General features: G+C 36.9%; 1 protein-coding gene across 4 annotated transcripts in view; it reads left to right on the top strand.

Annotated features, from left to right (window-relative positions):
- The window catches only part of TANK (TRAF family member associated NFKB activator), a 98,719-nt gene that overhangs the window by 27,213 nt on the left and 44,291 nt on the right, over nt 1-27,215 (top strand). For all 4 annotated transcript variants that reach the window (XM_030796340.1, XM_030796339.1, XM_030796341.1 and 1 more), the window contains one exon: nt 14,856-15,003. In XM_030796340.1, coding sequence (XP_030652200.1) covers nt 14,905-15,003 — 99 coding nt within the window. In that variant the 5' untranslated portion in view covers nt 14,856-14,904. The remainder of the gene's footprint in view (nt 1-14,855; nt 15,004-27,215) is intronic.

Below are 27,215 nucleotides of genomic sequence, written 5' to 3'. Positions count from 1 at the left end.
GCCAACTGAGCAGTGCCATGTTTATGTTCACCTCAGAGGAGTAGAACATCCCATGCCTACTTTCCCTTTTGGTGTTATACTGTTAGTTGTGCACTTAAACCCATAACATTTGATAAATAGTCTCAGAGAAGTATTACTGGAGAAAAAAAGGAAGTAAGGCAAAACTGAGACTCAGGGGTGTGGTCTTTGACAGTGAAATCTTTTAGCTCTTGCAAGATCGCATAGAAAATTTCACCAAGTTCCAACATCCAGCAAAATGGAGAACATGTACTGGGGAGCTTTGGGTTTAGCCAGTGAGATTGTCTTGTTTATCCTGTTGCATTTAGCCTTCCAGCTTATGGAAAAATACAAAATTCAAATTCTAACACTACTGGATTTATGATATTTAAGGTTTCTATTATATCAGCTGCCTGGATGGAGCACAGAAACAGTGTAGTACAATATGCTATGGGTATATTCATGACCAACGTTTACAACGTGGAAGGAGAATAGAAATGCAAGAGGTCAGTTGGGGAATTAGCTGTTTGTGTTATATAACTCCTTAAAAGTGGAAAATGATCACAAGTAAATGTGAATAGTGACAGTTCTCTTCCATTTCCTTTCTTCAAGTAAGGAAAACACACTTAATATTTTCGAGTGTCTTTAAAGATCTTCCTAACCATCCAAAAGAGAAGATGTCTTATTTATGTGTATATGCCGTGTTATTGACTGATTTTTTTGCTTTTTACTCCTGATGTGTTTTGTGGGTGAAAAGGCAAACATATAACTAAGATACAGAAAAGACAAGATGTAGTGGGGCACAGTGGCTTGACGCCTATAATCTCAACTACTCAGAAGGCTGAGGTGGAAGGACTGCTTGAGGCGAGGAGTCCAGGCTGCAGTGGGCTATGATTGCACCGCCACACTTGCTGCACTCTACCCTGGGGAGACAGAGTGAAGCTCTGTCTCAAAAAAAACAAAAAACAAAACAAAAACACAGAATGTGTCTTTCATTCACTGATTCACCTCTTTATGTACTACAGTGGCAACTTTTCTGAAATAGAATATGAATTCCTCTTATTCATAGCCCAAGGGGTTGGGAAAGGCTGGTGGCTTTCTTTTCTAGGGCAAAGTGGAATGGGTAGGAGTTACTCAAGGTGATTTCCTTTCCCCATCCTGAAACTGCTTTAGATTTGAGTTGGTCTCTCACCACAAGTGTGAACTCTGGCAGAACATTTACCCAGAAACAGAATAGGCACAGCAGTTGGGGAAACCCAGCAGAGGGGCCTTGCCTGCCTCCCAAATTACTCACACTTGTCTCTACCACCTACAAAAAAGTAGACCTTACTGAAGAATTACTAATCATCCTGGAGCCAAGATGGCGAAAATCCCACCTTTAAGCCTTTGATTCTCTTCAAACATGGAATTCCAATGTATATATACATAACTGATCAAAGCTCAGATGTTCTGGTTGAACAGGCAGTTAGAGGTGGAACATGGTTTGGCTCATACGTTCTCAGCCTCAGTGCAGCTCCAAAGGCACCACTGCTTACCCTTGATTACTACTTTCTTTATCCAGGATTGGTTGGCTTTCATTTGGCAGGATAATAATGGCTGCCAAAGACAACAGACTTAAGATATTGTATCTATTGTCAACCTAAAGAAACCGAGGGAAAATTAATATAGGGAATTTATTTGGGTAGAGGTTGAGGACAGCTGCCTTGGGCACACTTCCAGGTTGCCTTGTGGGGGTGCTTCATTCGGCCTTTGTTGCAACCAGGTTTGTTTGTTTTTTTTTGAGACGGAGTCTTGCTCTGTCGCCCAGGCTGGAGTGCAGTGGTGCAATCTTGTCTCACTGCAAGCTCCGCCTCCCGGGTTCATGCCATTCTCCTGCCTCAGCCTCCCAAGTAGCTGGGACTGTAGGCACCCGCCATCACACCCGGCTAATTTTTTTGTATTTTTTAGTAGACACGGGATTTCACCGTGTTAGCCAGGATTATCTCGATCTCCTGACCTTGTGATCCACCCGCCTCGGCCTCCCAAAGTGCTGGGATTACAAGTGTGAGCCACCGCGCCCAGCCGCAATCATATTTTTAAAGGCAAAAGAGGGCAAGGAATGGGCTGATACTAAGTTATTTGGTAGGAATTCTCATTGGTTTACAGAAATAACATTGATTAATGATTATACATTGTTGAACTATAGGGCATGAATTTTGGTATCTAATGGATGGCATTTTATGGCTACTTGGCGTCACATAGTAGATAGCTTCAAGAGGGTCAGTTAGTTCACAGGGGAGAGTGAGGTGTGACTGCTGTCACACACTCACATTTCAGTGCCTCTCTGGGCCTGATAATTAAAAGGGGTTTGCACTCCTCACATTAAAAGTTTTTATTTCTCACTATGAAATAAGGAGGGAAGTTCATTTTAAAAGGAGTGGCAGAATAAGGAGAATTGGAGAACTAGTATGGAAGATTCAAAACCCAGATAGTAGAAGTCCCAGAAAGGAATACAAAAGGAAAGAAATTGCCCAAAAAAATTTTCAAGAAAATTTCCAAGAACTGAAGGAGGAGTTTCCAGATTGAAAGGGCCCACCAAGCACCTATTGCTGTGATATAGTCCATGGCCAGGTACGGTCCTGAAATTTCAGAATGCTAGGGACAAAGAGAAAAAAAAATCCAAATAGTTTTCAAAGAGAAAAAAAATCGGTTAAGGCCAGGCACAGTGGCTTATGCCTATAATCCAAGCACTTTGGGAGGCCGAGGCAGGCAGATCACCTGAGGCGGGAAGTTCAAGACCATCCTGGCTAACATGGTGAAAACCCGTCTCTTCTAAAAATACAAAAATTAGCTGGGTGTGGTGGCACGCACCTGTAATCCCAGCTACTAGGGAGGCTGAGGCACAAGAATCGCCTGAATCCCGGAGGTGGAGGTTGCAGTGAGCTGAGATCACACCACTGCACTCCAGCCTCGAGCAACAGAGTGAGAATTGTACGAGATCAGGAATCAAAGTGGATCTGATCCTCAACAAAAATAATCAGAAGCTAGAAGATAGCATAGCAAAGCTTTCAGAATTCTGAGGAAAAATTACTTCCAACCTAGAACTCTTAATCTAGCCAAAGTATCAGTTAAGTCAGAGGGTAAAGATATTTTTAGTTATGCAAAGCCTCAAAAAATTTACTTCCCAAACACTTTCTTAGGAAGCTGCTGGAAGATTTGCGTCATCACGTGGGGATATAAAACAAGAAAAGATTTCGGAGACTGAAAATGAGGGATTCAATTAGAGAAAGAGATGGACAAAGGGTATCCCCAAATTCAAGGTAAAGAAGGTCCCAAGATGAAGGCTTTCCATCAGGCATAGAGAGCAACTAGTCTAGATTGGAGCAAGCCAGAAAGCTTACAGAGTGATTCCTCTAAAGAGATAGAATACCTGAAGTGTCTGAATATATTGAGGAGTTGTATTAGTGATAATAGGAAACAAAGCAAACAAGAATTTTCAGGGAAAAAAATTTTCAGAAAAGGAAAAGCATCCATAGTATATTATATTGTTCAGCAGTGAATAGCATTACATAGTAATAAGAAAGTAAAAGCTGAATGCTAATCTAATGAAAAATTAGATATAACTGTATTGGGGAAATGGGGGAGAATAGGAGGTAGGGGATGTTTAAAGAGAGCTGAATCCTAACTTTCCATAATGAGGAGACAAAAACTGAAAAATCAGTAGTGGCAGTATTACATGTTATTTGAAATACAGAGATAAGTACAAAAAAGAATTGTTGCCAAGATGAAGCAGGAAATAAGGAGGGGAAAGCAGAGGACTACTGTTTTTCTTATCTTGTAGAACTACTTAACTCATTAAGATATAGGTATGTATAGCTCCGATTAAAATAAAAACTAGAGGGGAGAGAGCTAGAGATTGTGCTTTAGCAACAGACACTTAGATTTATCTGGTTCTTCCATTTTCTAATTCTGTGCCTTATGCAACTTATTTACCCTTTTGAAGCTCAGTTTTGAAGTTCAGTTTCCTCCTCTGTAAAGGGAAGACAATATATGCTTCTGCAGAGGGAAGATTAAAAATGAGGTAGTTTATGTAAAGCACCTGCAAATAGATCTTTGTTCCTACCCCAACCCCAGTGCTTCCCATGATCAAATAGGGAACCACCTTCTTCATTGTTGGGATGATTGCCATTTAAACAGAAGACTGAGATTGTCCTTCTGATCCATGACTCTTTGTGCTTCTTTGAATTAAAGGCATATCTTTGAGATCTATCTTGTCTCTCAATTATCTATAGATAGTTTGAGAATTTAAATAGAATTAAGATGATTAGAGTATTGATAGGGGGAACATCAAGTTAAAAGTGTCATTGCTACTTAGTGGGAGATGGGCTATGGTCAGTCAAATTTCTCAACAAGAACTTCAGCAAATGCCATTAATAGAGAAAACATTTGTTTTCTCTATTAATTAATTAAGTTGATGAGTTGTGGAAGTTTTATGGAACCAAGATCAACAAAGTGCAGTTGCTCTGGACCATCTGCCAAAGTATCAAAATACCTTTATTTATTTATTTGAGAAAGTCTTCTACCTTAGCAACTGCTATTTTTGTTCCTAAATTCTATATACTTCTTGTAGAATAATTAAAAAGCAGATCACTATTGGAAAAAAGGCAACTTTATGAAAGCCTGTTTCCCTGCGTTGGTGCCTATTTGTATAGTGTTTTATAGTGCTTTCCAAGCTATGACTCGACCCCCTATGGCAGTAATTTTAAATCCATCTTACATCTCCCCCCTGTACAAAATTAGATCCAGGAGTCTTGGACAGGGTTTGGTAAGTATTTTTTAAAACCACCATGGATGATTCTAATGTACTGACAGGTTGTGAACCAATGTCCTGCAGTCTGACTGTATGCCAAGATTCTAAATTGGGAGAAATGGGGGAACAGAGGTCCATAGAAAGGTTAAATGACTTGTTTACTCTCACCCATCACCAAGCCTGTCTAGACTGGACGTGTATTATGTACTTCAACTCTGATTTTATCTTCAGTTGACTAGGCTTTTTAATTTAGAGTATCTAATCTAAATTGCCTTAACAGAGAAATTAGTACATTTTACACAAGATGTGGTATAGTTAAAAATATGGTTTGCAATCTTTATTTTATAGTGTCTTTTTATTTTTTTCCAGAGACAAAAGGAAGTGAAACAGCAAATCTGAGTTTCTAATCAACTATTGCTTCCCCACAGTAGGGTGGCACAGAAAGTGTTAAGATTTACTAGGTCTGAATATTCATATTTGAGGTAAACTGGTGTGGCCTTGAAAAGGGTAGAAAGTTGGGTAATTTTGGCACAGATGCAAGTTTGAAAGGTTGGTCTGTTGGGCTGCCCAGGGATTTTTGTAGCCTTCTCTTTAGGAATATTCAACAGTCTGAAGGAGAGAACTTGTTGCATGGTACTGGATTAAAAATATTAGATCTGGTTTTAAGCTAATATATTAAAGTCATACCCTAAACATCTTCAGAATGACTGAAAATGGAGATCCAGAAATCTCTGAAACCTTATTTATTTTTTCATTCGAGTTCTCACAATTACTTCTAATAAAACAAGTTGTGACTTGCAAATCCAGCAGCCTATAGATGCCCTCAGGGAAATTAAAAACAAGGGATAGGAAGAGCTGTAGAGTCCTGTGCCAGTGGTTAAGAGCACAGAGTAAAGCTTTATAATTATGTAGGTTTTTGCCTGTTCCTATTTATCATTGGTAATGTTCTCAAGGCTAAATAGCTGCTCAGCTATTTTAAATTGTGATTTAAAGAGAAATTACGCCCTTTTGTGAAAAGGTCCTCTATCTCTTGAAATTTTAACTCTTTTTTCATAGAAGAGCTCTCTTCCTCCATAGTAGTTTTTTCTGATACAGTAAATGACTCAGGGATACTGGAGGGGCAGCCAACCCTTTAACTCATAAGATTTTAACTACTTCTCTTTCGAAACAACTTTACCATTTATGAATCTTGTGTAGCCTGTGACTTCTCTTATGTTATTCTCTTGTGTTTGGGGGGACCTTTTTGAGATTACTGAAAATATTTTTTTCAAACTTTTCTGGTTAAGACCAGAGGATAGATACAAACCCTACCACTCTTTCGAAAAATCATTAGTACTACCTTATTATTTATTTATAAATCTGGTAGAGTAGAAGATATTTAAGGAAAATCTTGCATTCAAATACTCTGCCAGAGTTGTTTTTCCTGTTATAAAGCATATAAAGGTTAACAAAGCAGAGCATTAGATAACATTTCTACATGTTGGATTAATAGTCTTTTTACATAAAATAACAGACACAAAATGTCATACACTGTTTTATGCATTTCCTAGTTTTCCTTCTGACCTCCTTCAAATAAATAATAAGTGGGCCTGTCCTCTTTTTTGGTTTATATTTGGTAGGAAAAACATGTACATCTTGTGCTATAAGGTGGTGCAATAGTATGTATTGCTTTTCTCTGTTGTTTTCTTTTCAAAAATGTAGTTTTTTTCTGCTTGTTTTTGTTGTTGGTAAAACAATTTTGGCCTAATTGGCCATCCAAGGATGTACTAGTATCAGGGGACATTAAAAACAGGACTTCAAGAATACAAACAATAGTGAAGGCATAGTTGCCTTCATTTTTTTCCTATAGATCATTATGCAGTTGATGCTTTCTTCCTCTTTATTATGATGTCTTTTCTAGCACTGTTGTCCAAAATTGGATTCAGTATCTTCCCTCTCCTGAAAATTTTCTTTCTGTCACTTTATGTCTGGCTATCACCACTTTCTACTGGGTGTTTTGAAAACTAATGGCTGGTGAACCATCTGCAACAAAATCACCTGAGGCACTTTGCTAATTAGAATGTAGATTCCGAGGTCGCATTTCAGGCCAACTGATTTGCAGTCACAGGTACCTGAATTGCTGCCCTCTTGTCTATTGTGCGCATCCAGTCAGCCACCAAATCCTGTTAATTCTACTCTTGAAATGCCTCTTGAATCCACTCATCTTTATTTCCCCTGCTCTAGTTCAAGCCCTCATCTTTTACCTAGAATACAGCAATAGTTGCCTGTGGTATAGCCTCACTTTGTCTCCCTCGCTAGTTTGTAGTTCATGCTGTTATCTGTTCTATCTTTCTAAAATATGTCCATCATCTCCTTGAAAATCTCTCATTACTCCTTGTGTCAACATGTTAAAGTCTAAATTTCTTAGAGTGACATTCGAGTTCTATAGTCTAGCCATAACTGAGTCTGCTGCATGTGGTTTATGCGGTTAGTGTACTCTACAGCTCTATGGGATGCCATTCCAATCATGGTCTTTATGTATGGTCTTCCCTAGGATTTTTGTAGTACAGCACAGTCATACATGCTGACCCTGACCGTAGCTTATCATGGCACCCTCACCTTGCTATCATCTCTGCACACATGCTAGACTTGCATAAACAGAATACTCACTCCCTTCACTAAAATGCACCATACTAATGACTTTTCAGGGCCTCTGCTCTTTCAGAATGAGTGTACTTTACCCATTCATTCTCTACTTGTTGAAACTCTTCTCATCTTTCGGGACTCTGTTTAAATGTCAGATCCTTTGTGAAGCCTTCCACAATCCTTCTTATTTTGATTGTTCCTTCTATTGAGCCTTTGTCTGGTTTATACCTTTTACTTAACAGTTTTCTTCTTCTTTTTAGGTAAAACTTTGAATGAAATGCGTAAATCTCTAGTGAACCATTGGGTGAGGTCTACAAATGCTTATACCTGTGCTACCCAGACCTCTGTGAAGATGTGCCCAGACCTTTTTTTTTTAAACATTATATGACCAATTATATGACCTTTTGGCTAATTATTTTCATATGTGTCTGCCTCACTCAATTATAAGCTCTAATTGGAGAAAAAGGCAAAGACCATGACTATTTTTCACTTTCCCAGGGAGAAAAGGAGTGCCTACCGTGTGTTCAATGCTGAACCAGTCTTGAACGTTGTATTAATCAGGATACAGCTCAGTTCCTCCTTTAGAGACCCACAAAACAGTAGTTAAACAAGTGTTGCCTGCATCACAGTGTTCTAGGTGGCTTGTCACTGTAACATTCCATCCAGCTGGGAAAAAGAAAAAGGTGAAAGGGAAAACTTGTTGTGGAAGTTACACCCATTTGCCAATGACTAGCACGTAGTCACATGACCACACCAGCTAAAAATCAGAAGTATTAATACTATAAGAGAAGGAGAGAATAGATATTGAGGAACAAATAATTTTATATATGGTCTCACTCATATATATTTTATATATGGTCTCACTTAAGTTTTACTTAATTTTTACTGTATATATGGTCTCAATTTTTATTGTAACCCTACAAACTATGTATGATATGAAAACTGATGTTCAGAGTTCAGTAAATGGCTAGGAAATTGCAGATCTGGGGTCTGAATTTAAAGCCTGTATTTTTTTTCACTCTACTTAGTACTAAGTGTTCAGGAGGGAACATATAAATGTATTGAATAAACAAAAGTCACAGTAATTTTCTCAGTATTATTTGTAATCACATATTTTTCATCTCACATATTTTTACAGTATCATATCATCCCTTTACTTCCAGGACACTCTGTGTAACTTTACTCCTTGCTTCTCACCATTGTGAAATGAAATGCCCTACCAACTGGTTTGCAATCAAGGCTTAATTTGTAACATAAATTAAGACAAAGCAGCTACTGTTTTTAAATATATGATATCATTTATGAGGAAAAATAAGTCACCATATTTGCTGAGCAAAAGTTTTTATGCTCCGTATAGTTTGGTAATGTTATACAATTATAAAGTTAAAGGAGACTCTATTATCCAAACTCTTTGTGTTAATAACAAAGAAAATCAAGGCTGCAGAATTTGCCTTTTCTTTCATTTCCACCCCTACTTGCTTTCAGGCATCATGGGAAAAGCTTTAGCATAATCCGCCATGTTTATAGTAACCATCGTTGTTATGCTTAAGAATTGTCTCAGGTTTGCATGGTTGTCCTGATCAGGAAAATCAAACTGAGCAGTGCATAAGAAATGCATATAATCCTGGCCTGTTTTAGTAAAGAATTGATATTATTTAATATTAAAAACATCCTTATCACAGTGGGAAACCTGTTTGAAAAAGGATGACTGCCGTTTGATAATTAAATAAAAGGAATGGGTAAGATCATTCCCACCTATATCTCAACACCGTATTCAAATACCACCTACCTCTCAAAGCCTTTCCTAAACTTCATAGATTAACTTTCCTCTCCAAACTCTAGCCTTTTGGATATCTTAGGATGCTCATATTGTATATGCTTCAAGTTACAGTTAATGGTACCTTCATGGGAGGAGATTTCATGTCTGTTTTGTTCTTACTGCATCAGTGGTACCCTGCACACTTCTGCTCATAGTTGGCACTAAATATTTTATCAAATAAGCATATTGACCATAACACCCTGAGAGAGCACTTTGCAACTGGCTCTAATGAACAATCCTTGAACTAAGAATTTTAAAGATTTAATCTAGTTCATAACACAGCTTTATAGCTATAGATAAGTCATTTAAGCCTTCTGAGCCTTATCAGTCAAACAGGAATGTTAATATGTAATAGGAAATGAAAAATTGGTGAAAATACTTTGTGAAAGAAACATAACTTTAAGATAGTACCATATCTGAATCCTTTGCTGTTCCCCATATGGTGCCTTACACATAGTAAGCCAGCAAATATGTTGTTCTGATTGAATGGTAATGGGATATATTTTATTAAAATCAAAGCTTTGCTAGGGCTGGGAAGCTTTACCAAAGGAAAGGAAAATTATCTTTCTTGGTCATGCTGCCTCTCTTACTCCAGGACAGTTTCATTATTGAACCAAGGGATCAATGAAAGAGGAAGCAGGGATTTTCTTGGTGTTTTCTTCGTGGACAGGCACACCATGGGCAATCACTGGGCTGGAGAGTTGGGACAAGAACCTACTGCCCTCAGTTTTGCTTATCTGAACCACTGGTTTGGGTAGGAAAAAAGGAATTACTGCTAGAGTGACAACAGTGGGTAGATGAGAGTATCCAGGCTCCAGAAGAATTGCAGGGGACAAGATAGGGATGGTGATTTGCATTGAGCTAGCCCTGCTACCTTCTGGGATTTCAGAATTTTTTTCTCATGTAATGAAGGAAACCAGCAAACCAAATCCAGAAATAAAGCAAAACCCTAACTAGGAGAGTGTTTTCAAGGGAGAGATTGCTATAGCATCAGCCTCCTGGGTTTGGAGAATGAGCTTAACCATGGGATTTAGGTTTGAGCATGTTTACTATAAATAAAAAGCATTTTCCTGGAGTCTGGCAAATATTGCAGAAGGTGTACTGAAATGTAATTGAAATGTAGCTGCCTCTTAAATTAATTTTATACTTAACAAATGCTAAAAATAAATAAATAAACAAGTGGCTTTAAAGTTCAGGGTGTTAATATTTGAAATCTGTCCAGTTTAATTAGCTGAGTCCCAGAGACTTTCCTTTTTCTCTGGTCAGTGTCGCTGATCTAACACCTAATTGTCTTCTTGGTTGTGAAATAGGAATTAAAAGTATCATTTACTTATTTGTATCAACCTGGAACTTATTTCTTTGGCATACATTCTTATTTCAGGAAATAGGATGCGTCTGTGTGGAATTTACTCAGTAGCTCCTCTCTTAGTGACATTTGTGTGATCTAATTCAAAGACCTGAAGGGATGGATCCACATGATTTACTTGCATATGATGCAGCTATTTTTAGTGCTGCATTTACATTTTTAAAAACAAGAATGCACCTTCTTGATGGAACAGACATGCATTTTTAACTCACAAACTCAAGAACGGTAGAAAAAGGAAGTTTCTTAGAAATTGGGTCCAAACACCTTTTTGTACTGAAGAAAAAGAAACTTTGGTCCCAAAAGATTTAGTGGCCCTTAACTAAGGGTCAGTCAGTAATAGAACAAAGCAAGGGACTAGATGGATTTCCAGTTCAAGGCTCTTACTTGTCCCAGATCTAAAGGTATAGATGTGGTTTATATTGACAATTTTTCATGACATGCAACTTTTTAAGGCAGTGATAGATAACTTAGCCACTTACTAACTTCTGTATTAGTTTATTATAGTATGTTATAGTCCCTGTGACTACCTATACTTACTTTTTCTTTCCTCTTTGCGTATTTATTTTTAATCTCATGTATTTTTTGTAAGTAGCCTTAGTATTTTTTGAATGAAGCAGTGTCTAAAATACTCAAAATGATGCTTTTTATTAATGCTAACTGTTTATGTTTCCATAGTGTCTATGTCTGGGCAGAGATCCTAGCAACATTAATTATCCTAACAGGATTTCAACTTTTTCATCTATCGGAGGTAGCAGTAGAAACTAACTTCCTAAGTGGAATGCATAAAGAATTGCCATTTCTTCAGTTTTTCAGAAAGTAATGACATTGTTATCCAAAACCCTGGAATTGTTTTTATTGAGCCTGGTAAATTACTTAAAATGTATTTAGTATCTTAAAATGAAAGACTTTGGCTGAAAGATTACTCGCATGTGGGTATTAAAAAAACGTGATTTATGATCAGTTGATTTTTGGCAAGGGTGCCAAGGCTATTCAGTGGGAAAAGAATAGCCCTTTATCGGGCAACCTGCCCTGATAATCACGTAGGTTCTTTTCTATTTTCCTAAGCGTCGGCTGGCTTGAGAAATAAAGGGACAGAGTACAAAAGACAGAAATTTTAAAGCTGGGCGTCTGGGGGAGACATCACACGTTGGTAGGATCCGTGATGCCCCATAAGCCGCAAAAACCAGCAAGTTTTTATTAGGGAGTTTCAAACAGGGAGGGAGTGTGCGAATAGGTGTGGGTGACATCAAGTACTTAACAGGGTAATAGAATATCACAAGGCAAGTGGAGGCAGGGCAAGATCACAGGACCACAGCTCCGAGGCGAAATTAAAATTGATAGTGAAGTTTCAGGCACCATTGTCATTGATAACTTATCAGGAGACAGGGTTTTGAGATCAACCGGTCTGACCAAAATTTATTAGGCAGGAATTTCCTCTTCCTAATAAGCCTGGGAGCGCTATGGGAGACTGGAGTTTATTTCACCCCTGCAGTCTCAACCATAAGAGACAGGTACGCCCCGGGGCGGGGGGTTGGGGGGGGAGGGTGGGGCCAGTTCAGAGACCTACCCCTAGGTGCGCATTCTCTTTCTCAGGGACGTTCCATGCTGAGAAAAAGAATTCAGTGATATTTCTCCTATTTGCTTTTGAAAGAAGAGAAATATGGCTCTGTTCTGCTCAGCTCACTGGCAGTCAGAGTTTAAGGTTATCTCTCTCACTCCCTGAACAATTGCTGTTATCCTGTCCTTTTTTCAAGGTGCCCACATTTCATATTGCTCAAACACACATGCTGTACAATTTGTGCAGTTAATTATCACATAGTCCTGAGGCGACATACATCCTTTTCGGCTGACAGGATTGAGAGATTAAAGCAAAGACAGGCATAGGAAATCACAAGGGTATTGATTGGGAAAGTGATAAGTGTCCATGAGATCTTCACAACTTATATTTAGAGATTGCAGTAAAGACAGGCATAAGAAATTACAAAAGTATTAATTTGGGGAACTAATAAATGTCCATAAAATCTTCACAATCCACGTTCTTCTGCCATGGCTTCAGCCGGTCCCTCCGTTTGGGGTCCCTGACTTCCCGCAACACCCTTTCAACAAATACTGCCAAGACAGTTGGCTAACCTCATGCAAAAGAATGAATCTGGACCCCTACCTCACACCTTATACAACATTAACTCAGTATGGATCAAAGACTTTAATATAAATTATAAACTTCTTAAAAAGAAACAATTGAAAATCTTCGTGATCCTGGATTAGGCAACAGTTCCTTAGATATAACACCAATAGTACAAACAACAAAAGAAAAAATAGGTAAATTGGCCTATATTAAAATTAAAGACATTGTGTGTCAGAGGACACTATCAAGAAGTGAAAGGCATCTACAGAATGGGAGAAAATACTTACAAATCATATATTGGATAAGAGTCTAGTTTCTAGAATATATAAAGAACTGTTAAAATTTAACAATAAAAAGAGAAATAACCCATTTATTACAAGTGGACACAGGATTTGAATGGATAAATTGCCAGAGATATACAAATGGCCAATAAGCTCATGGAAAGATGCTCGTCATTAGGGGACTGCAAATCAAAACCTTGATAGGGTATCCTTTTACACCCACTAGGATGGCTGTAATTTTTTAAGTGGACTATAAGAAGTATTGGTGTGGATGTGGAGAAATTGGAACCCTTATACGATGCTAGTGGAAATGTAGAATGGTACAGCTTCTATGGAAACTGGCAGTTCCTGAGAAAGTTAAACATAGAATTACCATATGACTCAGCAGTTCCACTTCTAGGTGTATATCTGAAAATATTGAAAACGTGTTCACACAAAAATGTATACACAAATCTGCATAGTAGCTTTATACATAACAGCCAAAAGGTGGAAACAACTCAAATGTCCATCAGCTGAGGAATAAACAACATGTTGCATATCCATACAATGGAATATTATTTAGCCATAAAAATAGTACATAAAAAGTACTATTACATGCTACATCATGGATGAACCTCAGAAATATTATTCTTTCTGAAAGAAGCCAGACACAAAAACCATGTATTGTATTATTCCATTTATATGCAGTGTCAAAAATAGACAAATTCATAGAGACAAAAAAAAGATTAATGGTTACCAGGAGATGGGGGAAGAGGAGGATTGGGACTAACTTAATAGGTATGGACTGTTTTAGGGAGGGTGATTAAAATGTTCCAGAATTAGATGATGGTGATGATTGCACAAAATAATGAATATTCTAAAAAATACCAAAGTGTACACTTTAAAATAGTGGATTTTATACTGTATGAATTGTATCTCAATTGAAAATGTGAAAATTAAAGAAGTGTGTCTGAAGATATAACAAAAGATGTTATGACAGATTAGAGACCGAAATTTTGAAGAATTTTCACAAATATGAAATAACTTGGTACCCAATATAACAGAGAACTTTGTCTAGTCTGTGGCTTTTCGAGAATTAAGAGAAAGGTCCTGTGTTGTGGTTTTTACAGTTGGACAGGAAGAATCAGAGTCATTAGTTAGCCTTCTGCCCAGAGCCAAGGAATGTCGTTAAGAGATGTTATGCAAACTGAGATTGTAAAACCAAATTACCTCCACTGAGCAAATCACCTGTATTCAGAAACAGCAGGGAAGTTGGAAAACTAGTCGGTAGTGGGGGTAGGACTGAAGGGATGTGATTTTTCCTTTTTAATGTACAATGCAACAGCGGCTCTCCCTAGATTTTGTGCTAAAATAAGAGCATTTTCACACATTTTAATTGCTCTGTGGTAACAACAGTGCGAACTCCATCCACAAACATTTATTTTCTATTTAATTTTGCTCTAATTTCAGTGTAGCAAGAATTCACCTCTAAGTGGGAGTAAGAGTCCATTTAGTAAAATGAAATCCCTTCCCACATTGCTGATCCTATTGTACATTTCCATAATAAATAATTTAAAATGGCCTTTTATATTTTCTCATTTTTAGGTTAAGTTTATAGATTAGTATTCTCAAAGTAGCATCTTCCTGAACTGGAACCCCACTTGCTCCTTGAACATTAGAATAAGAATATTTAAAAATTGTAGAACTTAAAGTTTCATAAGATTTCTAGTCAGGATTTTAGATGAGACTTATGTTTATAGTACTTGGTGCTATAATGTTTGTGGTAAACCTTATAGAACTATCTTTAAGATGCATTTTTAAAATGAGATTTATGTAACTTAGTAATTATCTAAATTGATCTCATTATTTTGCAGACTTGTCATTTGCTCCATCCTTTATAGTGATGCTACAGGACGAAGAGGAATGGATAAAAACATTGGCGAGCAACTCAATAAAGCGTATGAAGCCTTCCGGCAGGCATGCATGGATAGAGATTCTGCAGTAAAAGAATTACAGCAAAAGGTGTGTGGTTCTGGTTTTGAAAGTTATTCTTTATCTTGGTACATGGAATTTTAGAGCCTTTTGCATCTGAAAAATGCTATATTGTTAGAAATTGCCCTGAAGAACTATAATTACAGAAACACAGGTATATATTAATGGATGAAATTTGAAGTTTTTGTTTGTTGTTTTTTAAAAAATATTGCAACCCATAGGAAGAGTTGATTTGATGGGCTCCTTTTCAGGTGATTGTGAAAGATTGTGAAAGATTGTGAATGTTGTCTTCCGTAAATAATTTTAAAATATCAGTATTTATAAATAAGGAGGAAATAACTATAAAAACAGTTTTATGACACAGAAGTATCACTGTCTCCGTTTGTTTGGTTTTGGTGTTTTTTACATTATTTGGCTGGTAGGAAAACTTTTCAAATCTTAAAATATTTAAGAACTAAATGTGTTATTAATTTATAATACTCTTCCATTCTTTATAACAATTCAAAGTAGACTATTTCAGTGAAATCTTTAATGACTTACTAAAGTTTCAGCTTTTACAATTATCCCTGTACACATAACATTTATTTTTAGTATTTTTAGTTTCAGAAGAAAGTAAATTGGAGGAAAGGCATATCCAGGCAAAAATTACTTAACCTCATAGTTCTTAAGCACATGTCTGTTACTGGTTCATGATGAGATTTTCACTAATCTGCAGCAAAATGAGAAAAATAAGGCTAATTATTAAACTTCTCATAATGCTACATTTATTTCATTTAAAATTCTGCCTTCTATTCTGATGTTATGCTCCATGTTTCCATACGATCAAAGTAAAGAGCAGAATTTTATTAACATACACTTCTGTGAAATGATGATGATAGGATTCTCTCCTTGTTTATTATGTTTACATAGTAGTGTTTCAGAAGTCTCCAGTTTCACCTACACGTTCTGTGATTCCCCAGAAGGATTCATACAACTCAACATTCAATCATACTCATAGCTAAGATTTATTACAGTGACATAGTAAAGATATATAGCCAGATTATTAATGGAAAAAGACATCAGGAGGAGTCTAGGGGAATCCATGTTGTTCAGCCTTCCTATACACCTTTCCTTCAACTTTAAATTTCAGTAATGTGTGCAGTACATCAGGAACTCCATTTTAGTTTCAGAGTTCAGGGTTTTTTTTTTTTTTTAATTGAGGATTGATCACATAGGCACCCTCTTGTCGGCCAAAATTCCAGAGTCTCTCAAAAGGAAAGGTGTTCATCGTAAATCTCATCGTATAGTCTTAAGTGGGCTGGCACAGCAGGCACAACATTATCATTTAGGAAAGGTTTTCAAAAGCCAGGTTCCCAGATGCCAGCTGTATTAGTCCGTTCTCACACTGCTATAAAGAATTACTTGATGGCCACGCGTGGTGGCTTGCGCCTGTAATCCCAGCACTTTGGGAGGCTGAGGTAGGTGGATCACCTGAGATCAGGGGTTTGAGACCAGCCTGACCAACATGGTGAAACCCCCCTCTACTGAAAATACAAAATTAGCCGGGCATATTGGCACATGCCTGTAATCCCAGCTACTTGGGAGGCTAAGGCAGGAGAATCACTTGAACCTAGGAGGCGGAAGTTGCAGTGAGCTGAGATTGCACCATTGCACTCCAGCCTGAGCATAAGAACGAAACTCCATCTCAAAAAAAAAAAAAAAACAACAAAAAAAGAACTACCTGAGACTGGGTAATTTATGAAGAAAAGAGGTTTAATTGACTTACAGTTCCACAAGCTTTACAGGCAGCATGGCTGGGAGGCCTCAGGAAACTTACAATCATGGCAGAAGGCAAAGCAGAACCAAGCACCTTCTTCAAAGGTGGCAGGACAGAGAGAGAGCAAGGGCCGGGGGGGATGTGCCACACACTTTTAGCATCAAATCTCATGAGAACTCATTCACTATCACAAGAATAGCATGGGTAAAATCCGCCTCCATGATCTAGTCACTTCCCACCAGGTCCCTCCTCCAACATTGGGAATTACAATTCAGCGTGAGATTTGGGTGGGTACACAGAGGCAAACCACGTCATTAGCCAAGGGAAAACTTGCACCTAAACCTTTCTGAAGAGAACAGCCTCAGGCCTGCTATGTTAAATTACTTCTGCATAGGCAGTTGAAAGTGAGGGATCTTATGTTGGTTTTCCCAATTTAAAAAAAAAAAATTACTAGCCTGTGAAACTCTGAAGTCTACTATGCTAATATTTTGGAAAAACTCTCGAACCTTGTTTTTCCTCTAATCTCACACAACAACAGTAATCAACAACATAGAAGAAGAGAACAGGAGAAGGTCAGAGAATTGAAGTTCAGAATTTGGATTTTTTTTTTCCATTCAGGTTTAAGGCATAACCATTTTTATTAAAAAAAAAAATCTCAGAGTTTATTATTCTTATTTTGTGATTAGGTTCATTAAGAAAACTTGATAGTTGTGACCAAATGTGTGTGGGGTTCTCCCCACATATTAAGCAGTGGACACCAGCTAGATGTCCTCCAATTCAGTTCCAACACCATCTACTCGGAGATAACCTCAGATCCCACAAGTAAAGGGCTCAGTCCCACAAGACCACCCTCTCCCCTCCCCAAGTTGCAAGTCCCGGTCTCCAGAACTTCTAACCGACTAGTTTCCAGTTGGAGTTCCCACAACCCCCTCTTTGGGTTTGATTAATTTGCTAGACTGGCTCACAAAACTCAGGGAAACCAATACTTATTTTACCAGTTTATTTTAAAGGATATTTTACAGGATGTTAACATCCAAATGAAGAGACATATAAGGTGAGGTCTGAAAGGGTCCCGAGTACAGGAGCTTCTGTCTTTGGGGAGTTGGGGTGCACTACCCTCCCAGCACGTGGATGAGTTCTTCATCTTTCTGTCAACCTCCACATGTTCAGCTCCCCAGAAGTTCCCTGAACCCTGTCCTTTGGGACTTCTATGGAGATGTCATTGATTGTCCAGGATTGAAGAATGGACAGCCAGTTCAAAATGTGATTGCACAAAAAGGGTGTGATCTAAACCCAGCAGTTCCTGTCTATTCAGATTCTTCTTGGTCATTCTGTGCAGCATTCCTTCCTCCAGAGTATGCAGCAGGACCCTCTCTGGAATGAAGGTCTGATGACCCATAGTCATATTAGAGTCCTGTCTTCAGCAAGTGAGAGGAGGGCAGGAGAAGGTTAGAGAGAGAGAGAGAGAGAGAGAGAGAGAGACTGTTTCCTGAGGCCTGCTTCCAAGGCCTGAAGCACCTCAACATTGTAACAAAAGACTATAACAAGAGTTGTGAGAGTTATGAGCTAGGAACCATGGACAAAAACCTAATCATAATGCCACAGCTAGCCATGCAATTATTAGCTTCTTCCTTAAATACAGGAGCTACACAATTTCCTTCTCCTTTCTAATTGATAAATCTATAAAACTAGCTATCATTCGTAACTCCCTCCATTCTTCAGAAATCATCGTTATTCTTTGTGAGTCTCCTCTTGGTTTACAAAGGAATACTCCATTATGGAATACCTGTGAATACTTATGGACTGTAAGTCTTCATTAGGGGTGGATAGGAGGAAAGAGCGCACAGTATGAGAGAGGGCTTTCTAAAATTATTGAAATGAAGTTTAGAATTTGAATTTATTTTTTTTTTCAGTTCAGGTTTAAGACAACTACTTTTGTAGAAAGCAAAAAAACTCAGCGTTTGTTCTTCTTAGGTTCATTAAGAAACCATGACAATTCTATATTTCTTCTAGAGGAGTATTAAGATATCTTTTGGATAAGACAGAAACAGGAATTCCTGTTAACTCCTATTCTTTTTGCACTAACCATTGGTAAGCAATTGGGAGTTTAATCCCTTATCTGCTGTGGAAGAAGCCTTTGCTCACATTACCATATATTCCAAAGAAGGAAAAGGGAAAATTTTTTTACATTTAGTTTTCAAAGCTAATATTTGTTAAGTACTCAAGAATGGATGAAGAAAAAATGTATAATATATATTCTTATATGTTAAATTCAAAATATTCTGGTAGATTTATTTAAGAAACATTTATCGAGTACCTCCTAAGTACTGGGCCCTTAATGAAGTTTTGAGAATACTGAAATAAGTAAAGTATCATTTATATCATTAAGGAACTTTAAAAAGTTCAAATAAATCATAAATAAAATAGATATTTTACTATGTAGTCGAATAAAAAAAGAAAAGATGGTAGTTATTACTATAGTGTATTTTATACTACAATAGAGATCAGTATAGGATAATACATGAGCACAGAGAAGAGACACTTGTTCTGTGAGAATCAGGTAATAAGCTCAATGTGAGTTGATACTTCAGCTAAGGTTAGGAGGAGTTTAGCAAACTGGGGAAGAAGCAGGAGGAGCACTATATATTAAAAAAAACTCAGAAGTTAGAGAGTATATGATACATTTCGTGTACCACAAGGAATCCTATAGCTTCAAAGAGAATGATGAGACATCCCAGGAAAAGAACCTGTAAAGGTAGATTAGTATGGCTAAGTAGTTTGTACTATATCCTTTTTCAATCAAAAGTTATTGAAGGATTAATATGTGCTTTGAAACAGTCTTCCTAACAGTGGGATAGAGACAGATAGGATACAGAACAATGTGAAATTGAGCTCAACAAATATATATTAAGAACCTATTTCAAACTAAGCAATGTTCTAAGAGCAAGCAATATAAAATAACTGGCAACTATCCAGTTGCACTTTATGCACTTTAATATATGTTTTGATATAAAATTATGTAGTTATATGATACATAAAATATCTTAATATACATACACACTAAATGTATGCACATATATATTATACCTCAATTTTTTAAAAAAGTGAATGGCAACCATTTCAAGCAATCAAAATGAGGACATAAATTAAGCATTAGAGATGAGCTGGGGAAAAGATTTAAGGTTTATTTAGGAGATAAAATGGAAAGCAGGGGCACCTGAATGCAGGCCACATCTGAGGCCTGGTACCCTCTCAGATGGTATCCTGGTATCTGGAATGAAGTACTGGATTAGTGGTGGTGCTGATGACTGAAACCAAGGATGGAAAAGAGGGTACAAATTTGGGGTGGGGAAATAAGATCTATAATTAGGTCTTAGTTAATATTTGTAGTTACCTGTGAGGCTTATAGGTGAAAATGCCAATGGATGGTTCTAAATTTGGATCTAGGCCTAGAAAAAGTTCTGAATTGGAAAATGTAGATATGGAAGTAATGGATTTTGTTGTATCCTTAAATGTGGATAACATCTCCCAGTTAAGAGTGTATAGGTTGAAGGAATATTTGAAGGATAGAAGTGGGAGAGGGAGAAGGAAGGGAAGAAGGTCAGTCACTTGGCCTCTGGAGATTCAGAACATAGGTTAAGCAATTTGAGAAGCATAGGAAGAGAACTTGGAGAATACCAATATTTTACAGAATAGGCATAGAGAGGGAAAAATCATTAAGGAAACTAATGAAAACCGCTCTACAAGGTAAGAAACAAATTATAGAAAAAGTGTAATATCATAGAAGGCATTAGAAAAGAGCTTCAAGAAGGAAGCACTAGTTAGCAGTACCAGATATCCAAGAAATCTAGTAAGATGACAACTGAGAAGCCAATTGCATTTGGCTGTGTGGAGGTTACTGACATTTATGAAGGCAGTTAAGTTGAGTGGGAAGGGCAGATTATAGTAGGCTGAGGAGAATTAGGGAATGAAGAAGTAAAGACAATATAAACCATGTGGTTAAAAGCTTGACTGTGCAGAAGATAAATAGAGTGATAACTAGTGAGGTTTTTTGTTTTTCGTTTTTTTTTTTTTTCTTTTTTTGGATGAATGAAACAATGTGGAAGAATAAATAACATAGCAGAGAGAGAGGAAAAAGCTTGAACATAGAGTGAAAAAATAATTCATGCCCATTTACAATCACATTACACAACAGCCAGAGTGATACTTTTAAAAATAAATATTTAAATATTAATTATATCAGTCTCCTACTCAAAAATTTTCAGTGATTTCTATAAAATAAAAGCCAAAATTATGAACAAAATTAGCTGGACATGGTGGTATGTGCCTGTAGTCCCAGCTACCCAGGAGGCTGAGGTGGGAGGATTGCTTGAGCCCAGTGATCCTGGGAGGTTGAGGGAGACTGAGGCTGCAGTGAGCTGAGCTCATACCACTGCACTCCACCCTGGGTGACAGAGCGAGACCCTGGCTCAAAAAAAGAAAAACAACGAAAGTCCTTCCTATGGCCTACTAAGACAGAGCCTAATCTGGCCCTTATCAGACACTCCATTTATCTCCTACGTCTATTCTCTCACAGCCTTTCTACCACATGGGCTTCCTGTTGTTTTTCAAATATATTCCTATTTCAGAACCTTTGCATTTACTGTCCCATTTGGTTGGAGTGGTTTTTCTTTGGATATTTTCATGGTTTTCTCCCTTATTGTTTTCCTCCTTTATTGCTTTCAAGGGCAGTCTCTTCAATAAACAGTGCTAGGAAAACTAGATAACCATATACAGAAGAATGAAAGTAGACCCTCATTTCTCACCATGTATAAAAATCAAATCAAAGTGGATTAAAGATTATATATAAGACCTGAAACTATGAAACTACTAGAAGAAAACATTGGGGAAATGCTTTAGGACATCGATCTGGGCAAAGATATTTTGGGTAAGATCTCAAAGGCACAGGCAACAAAATTAGACAAATGGGATTACATCAAGCTAAAATTACACAACAAAAGAAACAATCAACAAAGTACAGAGACAACCTACAGAATGGGAGAAAATATTTGCAAACTATCTGTCTGACAAGGGATTAATAAGCAGGCTATATAAAGAACTCAATTCAACAGCAAAACAACAAAAACAAATCAATTTTGAAATGGGCAAAAGATCTGAATAGACATTTCTCAAAAGAAGACATGCAAATGGCCAACAGCATTTTAAAAAATGCTTACCATACTAATCATTAGGAAAATGGAAATCAAAACCACAATTTGATATCATCTCACCCGAGTTAAAATAGTTTTCTTGATTAAAAAATTTGACAAAAAAATAACAGATGCTAGCAAAGAGGTGGAAAAGGGAGAACACTCATACAGTTGTTAATAACCAAAAGAGAGCAAGAGTGAATATACTAAAATCAGACAAAACAGACTTTAAATCAAAAATTGTTCCAAGCTGGGCTTGGTGGCTCACACCTGTAATCCCATCACTTTGGGAGGCTAAGGCAGGTGGGTTGTTTGAGCACAGGAGTTTAAGACCAGCCTGGGCCAACATGACAAAATCCCATCTCTACCAAAAAAAAAAAAAACGAAAAAAAAAAAACAAGCTCCAGGTATGGTGGTGTGCTCCTGTAGTCCCAGCTACTCAGACAGGCAGGTGGATTGGCTGAGCCCCAGAGGTGGAGGCTGCAGTGAGCCATGTTCGCACCACTGCACTCCAGCCTGGATGACAGAGCAATAGCCTGTCTCAAAAATAAAAGAACAAAACAACAAAAACTACTACAAGAGACAGGAAAGGGACATTATATAATAATAACAGGGTCAGTTTATCAAGCAAATATTAACAGTTATATATGCATCATACACCAGAGCTCCAAAGTATATGAAACAAGCATTGACACTATTGAAGGAAGAAACATTACAGCTCTGTGATAATAGTAGGTGAATTAAAGTATTATACTTTAAACACTTTAAATAATGGATAGAGCAACTAGACAAAAGATGTATATGGAAATAGAGGATTTGAACAACATCGTAGAGCAGTTGGACCTAACAGACATATGTAAAAACCCCAGCAACAACAGAATACACATTTGCTCAAGGGCATATGGAACATTCTCTGGGAGAGGCCATTAAAAATGACTTAATACATTTAAAAAGATTAAAATCATGCTAAGTATATTTTCTAATCACAATGAAATGAAACTAGAAATCAGCAAAAGGAAAAGTGGGACATTCACAACTATGTACAAATTAAATAATACTGTTAAACAACCAGTGGGTCAAAAAAGAAATCACAAGGGAAATTAGAATATGTATTGAGACAAATGAAAGTGTAAATACAAAGTACCAAAACTTCTAGGATGTAGTAAAAGCAGTGAATCGAGAAATGTTTAGCTGTAAATGCATGTATTGAAGAAGAGAGATCTCAAATCAGTAACTTAACTTTATGCCTGAAGAAACTAGAGAAAGAACAAACTAAACCCAAAACTAGCATAAAGAATAAAATAATAAAAATGGAAACAAATATAAATAAAAAATAGAAAAACAATAGAGAAAATCAACAAAAACAAGTGTTGACTATTTGAAAAGATCAAGAAATGTGACAAACCTTTGGTTAGCTTGACTAAAAAAAGAGGGAAGACAAATAACTAAAAGAAGGAAATGAGGACATTATTACCAACTTTACAAAAGTTAAAAATATCATAAAAGAGTGCTATGAACAATTGTATGCCAACAGATTGGATAAGCTAGTAAAACATCCTAGGAACACACAAACTGCTAAGATTGAATCATGAAGAAAATGAAAATCTGAATAGACCTTTACCTAGTAAGGAGATTGAATCGGTAATCAAAAACTTCCCAACAACGAAAAACCTAGGATGAGATAGCTTCACCAGTGAATTCTGCCAAACATTTAAAGCAGAATTAATACCAGTCCTCTCAGTCTCTTCCAAAAACTTGAACAGTAACACTTCCTTACCCATTCTATGAGGGCAGCATTACCCTGATACCAAAGACACTATTAGAAAAGAAAACTACAGACTAGTATCACTTATGAATATTTGCTATGGTTTGAATGTTTGTCCCCTCCAAAACTCATGTTGAAATTTAATTGCCAGTATAACAATATTAAGAAGTGGGACCTTTAAGAGATGATTAGACCATGAGGGCTCTGCCCCCATGGGCATAATTAATGCTGCTCCAAAACTGTCAGTTTGGCTCCTGCTGCCCTTTCTCTTTGGTCTTCAGCCACATGATACCTTCTATGTGGAAGACGCTAGTGTTTTGGTTTTGGACTTGCCAGATACTGGTGTCTTGGTTTTGGACTTCTCAGCCTCCAGAACTGTGAAGAAATAAATTTCTGTTCTTTATAATTTATCCAACCTCAGGTATTCTGCTATAGCAGCACAAAACAGACTAAGACAATATTGATGCAAAAAATCCTCAACAAAACACTAGCAAATCAAATCCAACAGCATATTAAAAGAATTACATACCATGACAAAGTGAGACTTATTCCTATAATGCAGTAATGGTTCAGCATACAAAACTAGTCATGATATACCATGTAATATATATACCACGTTAACAGGATTAAAAAGAAAAAACATGATCATCTCAACTGATTCAGAAAAAGCATTTGATAAAATTCAACACTGTTTTAAGATTTTAAAAAACACTCAAACTAAGAATAGAAGGAAACGAACTCAACAAAATAAAGATCATCCAACATAGGAAAAACCCACAACTAACATACTCCAGAGTGAAAGACTGAAAGCTTTTTGTCTACGATTGAAATAAGTCAAGGATATACTTCTATTCACCATAGTACTGAAAGTCCTATACAGAGCAGTTAAGGAAGAAAAAGAAATAAAAGGCATCAAATTGGATAGGAAGAAATAAAATTATCTCTGTTTGTAAACAACATGATCTTAAGTATAGAAAGCCGTAAAGATTCCACACCCAAAAAAACCCACCTGTTAGAACTAATAAATTCAGTAAACTTACAAAATCAACATGCAAAAATCAGTTGTGTTTCTATACATTAACAACAAACCATTTAAAGAAGACACAAATATATGGAAAGAACTCACATTTTCATGAATTGGACCCTTGCCTTTTTCCATATACAAAAATTAAAACAGATCAAAGACCAAATGCAAGGAGGTAAAAACCATAAAAGACTTAGAAGAAATCTTAGGGGGAAAGGTTTATGACGTTGGATTTGGCAGTGACTTCTCGCATATGACACTGAAAGCACAGGCAACTAAGGAAAAAATAGTTAAGTTGGACTTCGTCAAAATTAAAACTTTTGTGTGTCAAAGGACACTATCAACAGAGTGAAAAGGCAACCCACAGAATAAGAGAAAATGTTTGCAAATCATATTTGGTAAGAAATTGATATCTAGAATATATAAAGAACTACAGCTCAACAACAACAAAACCTGGATTTAAAATGGGCAAGGGACTTCAGAGATTTCTCCAAGAAATTATACAGATGGCCAATAAGCATATGAAAAGATGCTCAGCATCCCTATTCATTAGTAAAACCACAGTGAGATGCTACTTCACACCCATTGGTGTGGCTGTTACTCAAAAAAGCAAAATAAGTGTTGGCAAGGATGTGTAGAAATTAGAACCCTTATGCATTGCTAGTAGGAATGTAAAATAATGCAGCCATTGTGGAGAATGGTATGGCAATTCTTAAAAAAATTAAACATAGAATTACCGTATGATTCAGGAATCCTACTACTCTTGGTTACATACCCAGAAGAAGTGATAGCAAGGACTCAATTGGATATTTGTACATTCAGATTCAGAAAAGCATTTTTCACATTAGGCAAAAGGTGGAAACAACCCAAGTGTTCATAAGCAGATGAATGGAGAACCGTAAGGTGGTATATACACACAACATAGTAGTATTTAACCTTAAAATGGGAAGAAAATTTTACACATGCTACAGAGTAGAACCTTGGACATGTTATGCTAAGTTAAATAAGTCAGTCACAAAAGCAGAAATATTGTATGATTAAATTTATGTGAGACACTAAAAATAATCAAATTGATAAAGACAGAAAGTAGAAGGGTAGTTGCCAGAGGTTGAGAGGGAGGAAGGAATGAAGAGTCAGTGTTTAATGGATAGAGAGTTTCAGTTAGGAAGGATGAAAAAAGTTCTGGAGGTAGATGGTGGTGATGGCTGCACAACAATGTGAATCTTTTATTTGATATATATTTTACCATGTTTTTAAAAACTCTATTACAAAAAAAGAATTGGTCTAGCCTAGATTATCTTAGTAGCCATGTTTCATTGCTATTCAACTGTCACTCATCAATTTATATAAACTCACCAGCCTTTTACCACTTAGCTGTCTATACTCCACGTCAGTTCTTCTCTCAGTGTTTCCTCCAGTTCACTGCAATTTGAGACTCAGAAGTTTTTCTTTGAGAAGTCAGTATGCTGTATCCATTAAGGAGCATTCTGTTCAGGAAAGACATCCAAGTATTCCAAATTGATAAGGGAGGTAAAGACAAAACAGATAAGTGATTTTTAAAATATTATTGGCTTAAATTACAAAAGCACCACATGCTTATTTTTTTAAAGTAAACAATTCAAGATGTACAGAATATAAAATGATAGTCCTCTCCCTCACTCCCTAGGGCTATCCATTGTTAGTAATTGGATATATATCCTTTCAGAGTATGAGAATCATATTTTTTCAAAAATGGAAGCATGCTAATCTGAAAAAGGTTTTAAATGTTTTAATGTCATCATCTTCATCACTAAGATTTATTGAGGTTTGTTTTCCAGAGAGCTTTACAGTTATTTAATCCTTGTATAAATCTTATGAGGAAGTATTATTTTCATTTTTTTTGGATGAGGAAAATGAAGTGCAGAGAGATGCCCACAACCACATACCTACTAAGTTAGTAGAATTAGTAGAGCTAGAATTTGCAAAAAATGTTTGACCACAAACTTCTTGTCTGTAACTTCTCTGCCAAAAATTGTCAATAGTCTTTCAGGTTTGTACATATAAACCTACCTCATATCATGAATACCTGACAATACCTTGTACTATCCTTCCTTCTTAAAACACTATTTTTCTTTTTTTTTTTTGAGATTGAATCTCACTGTGTTGCCCAGGCTGGAATGCAGTGGCACTCAGTTGGCTCACCTCTGCCTCTTGGGTTCAAATGATACTCCCGCCTAAGCCTCCTGAGTAGCTGGGATTACAGGCGCCCGCCACCACACCCAGCCAATTTTTTTTATTTTTAATACAGATGGGGTTTCACCATGTTGGCCAGGCTGGTCTCGAGCTCCTGACCTCAAGTGATCTGCCCACCTCAGCCTCCCAAAGTGCTGGGATTACAGGTGTGAGCCACCACGCCCAGCCCTTACTTTCTATTCTTATATGAACCTTCTCATTTTTTCCTGTGGCTTGAGATATCTGTGACAATTAGCTCCTAAATTTATATTCCTAGTCCAGACCTGCCCTCTGAAC

The sequence above is a fragment of the Nomascus leucogenys genome, chromosome 17, assembly GCF_006542625.1.
Source record: "Nomascus leucogenys isolate Asia chromosome 17, Asia_NLE_v1, whole genome shotgun sequence".
Lineage (NCBI taxonomy): Eukaryota > Metazoa > Chordata > Mammalia > Primates > Hylobatidae > Nomascus > Nomascus leucogenys.
This window is presented reverse-complemented; position numbering and strand designations above follow the sequence as displayed.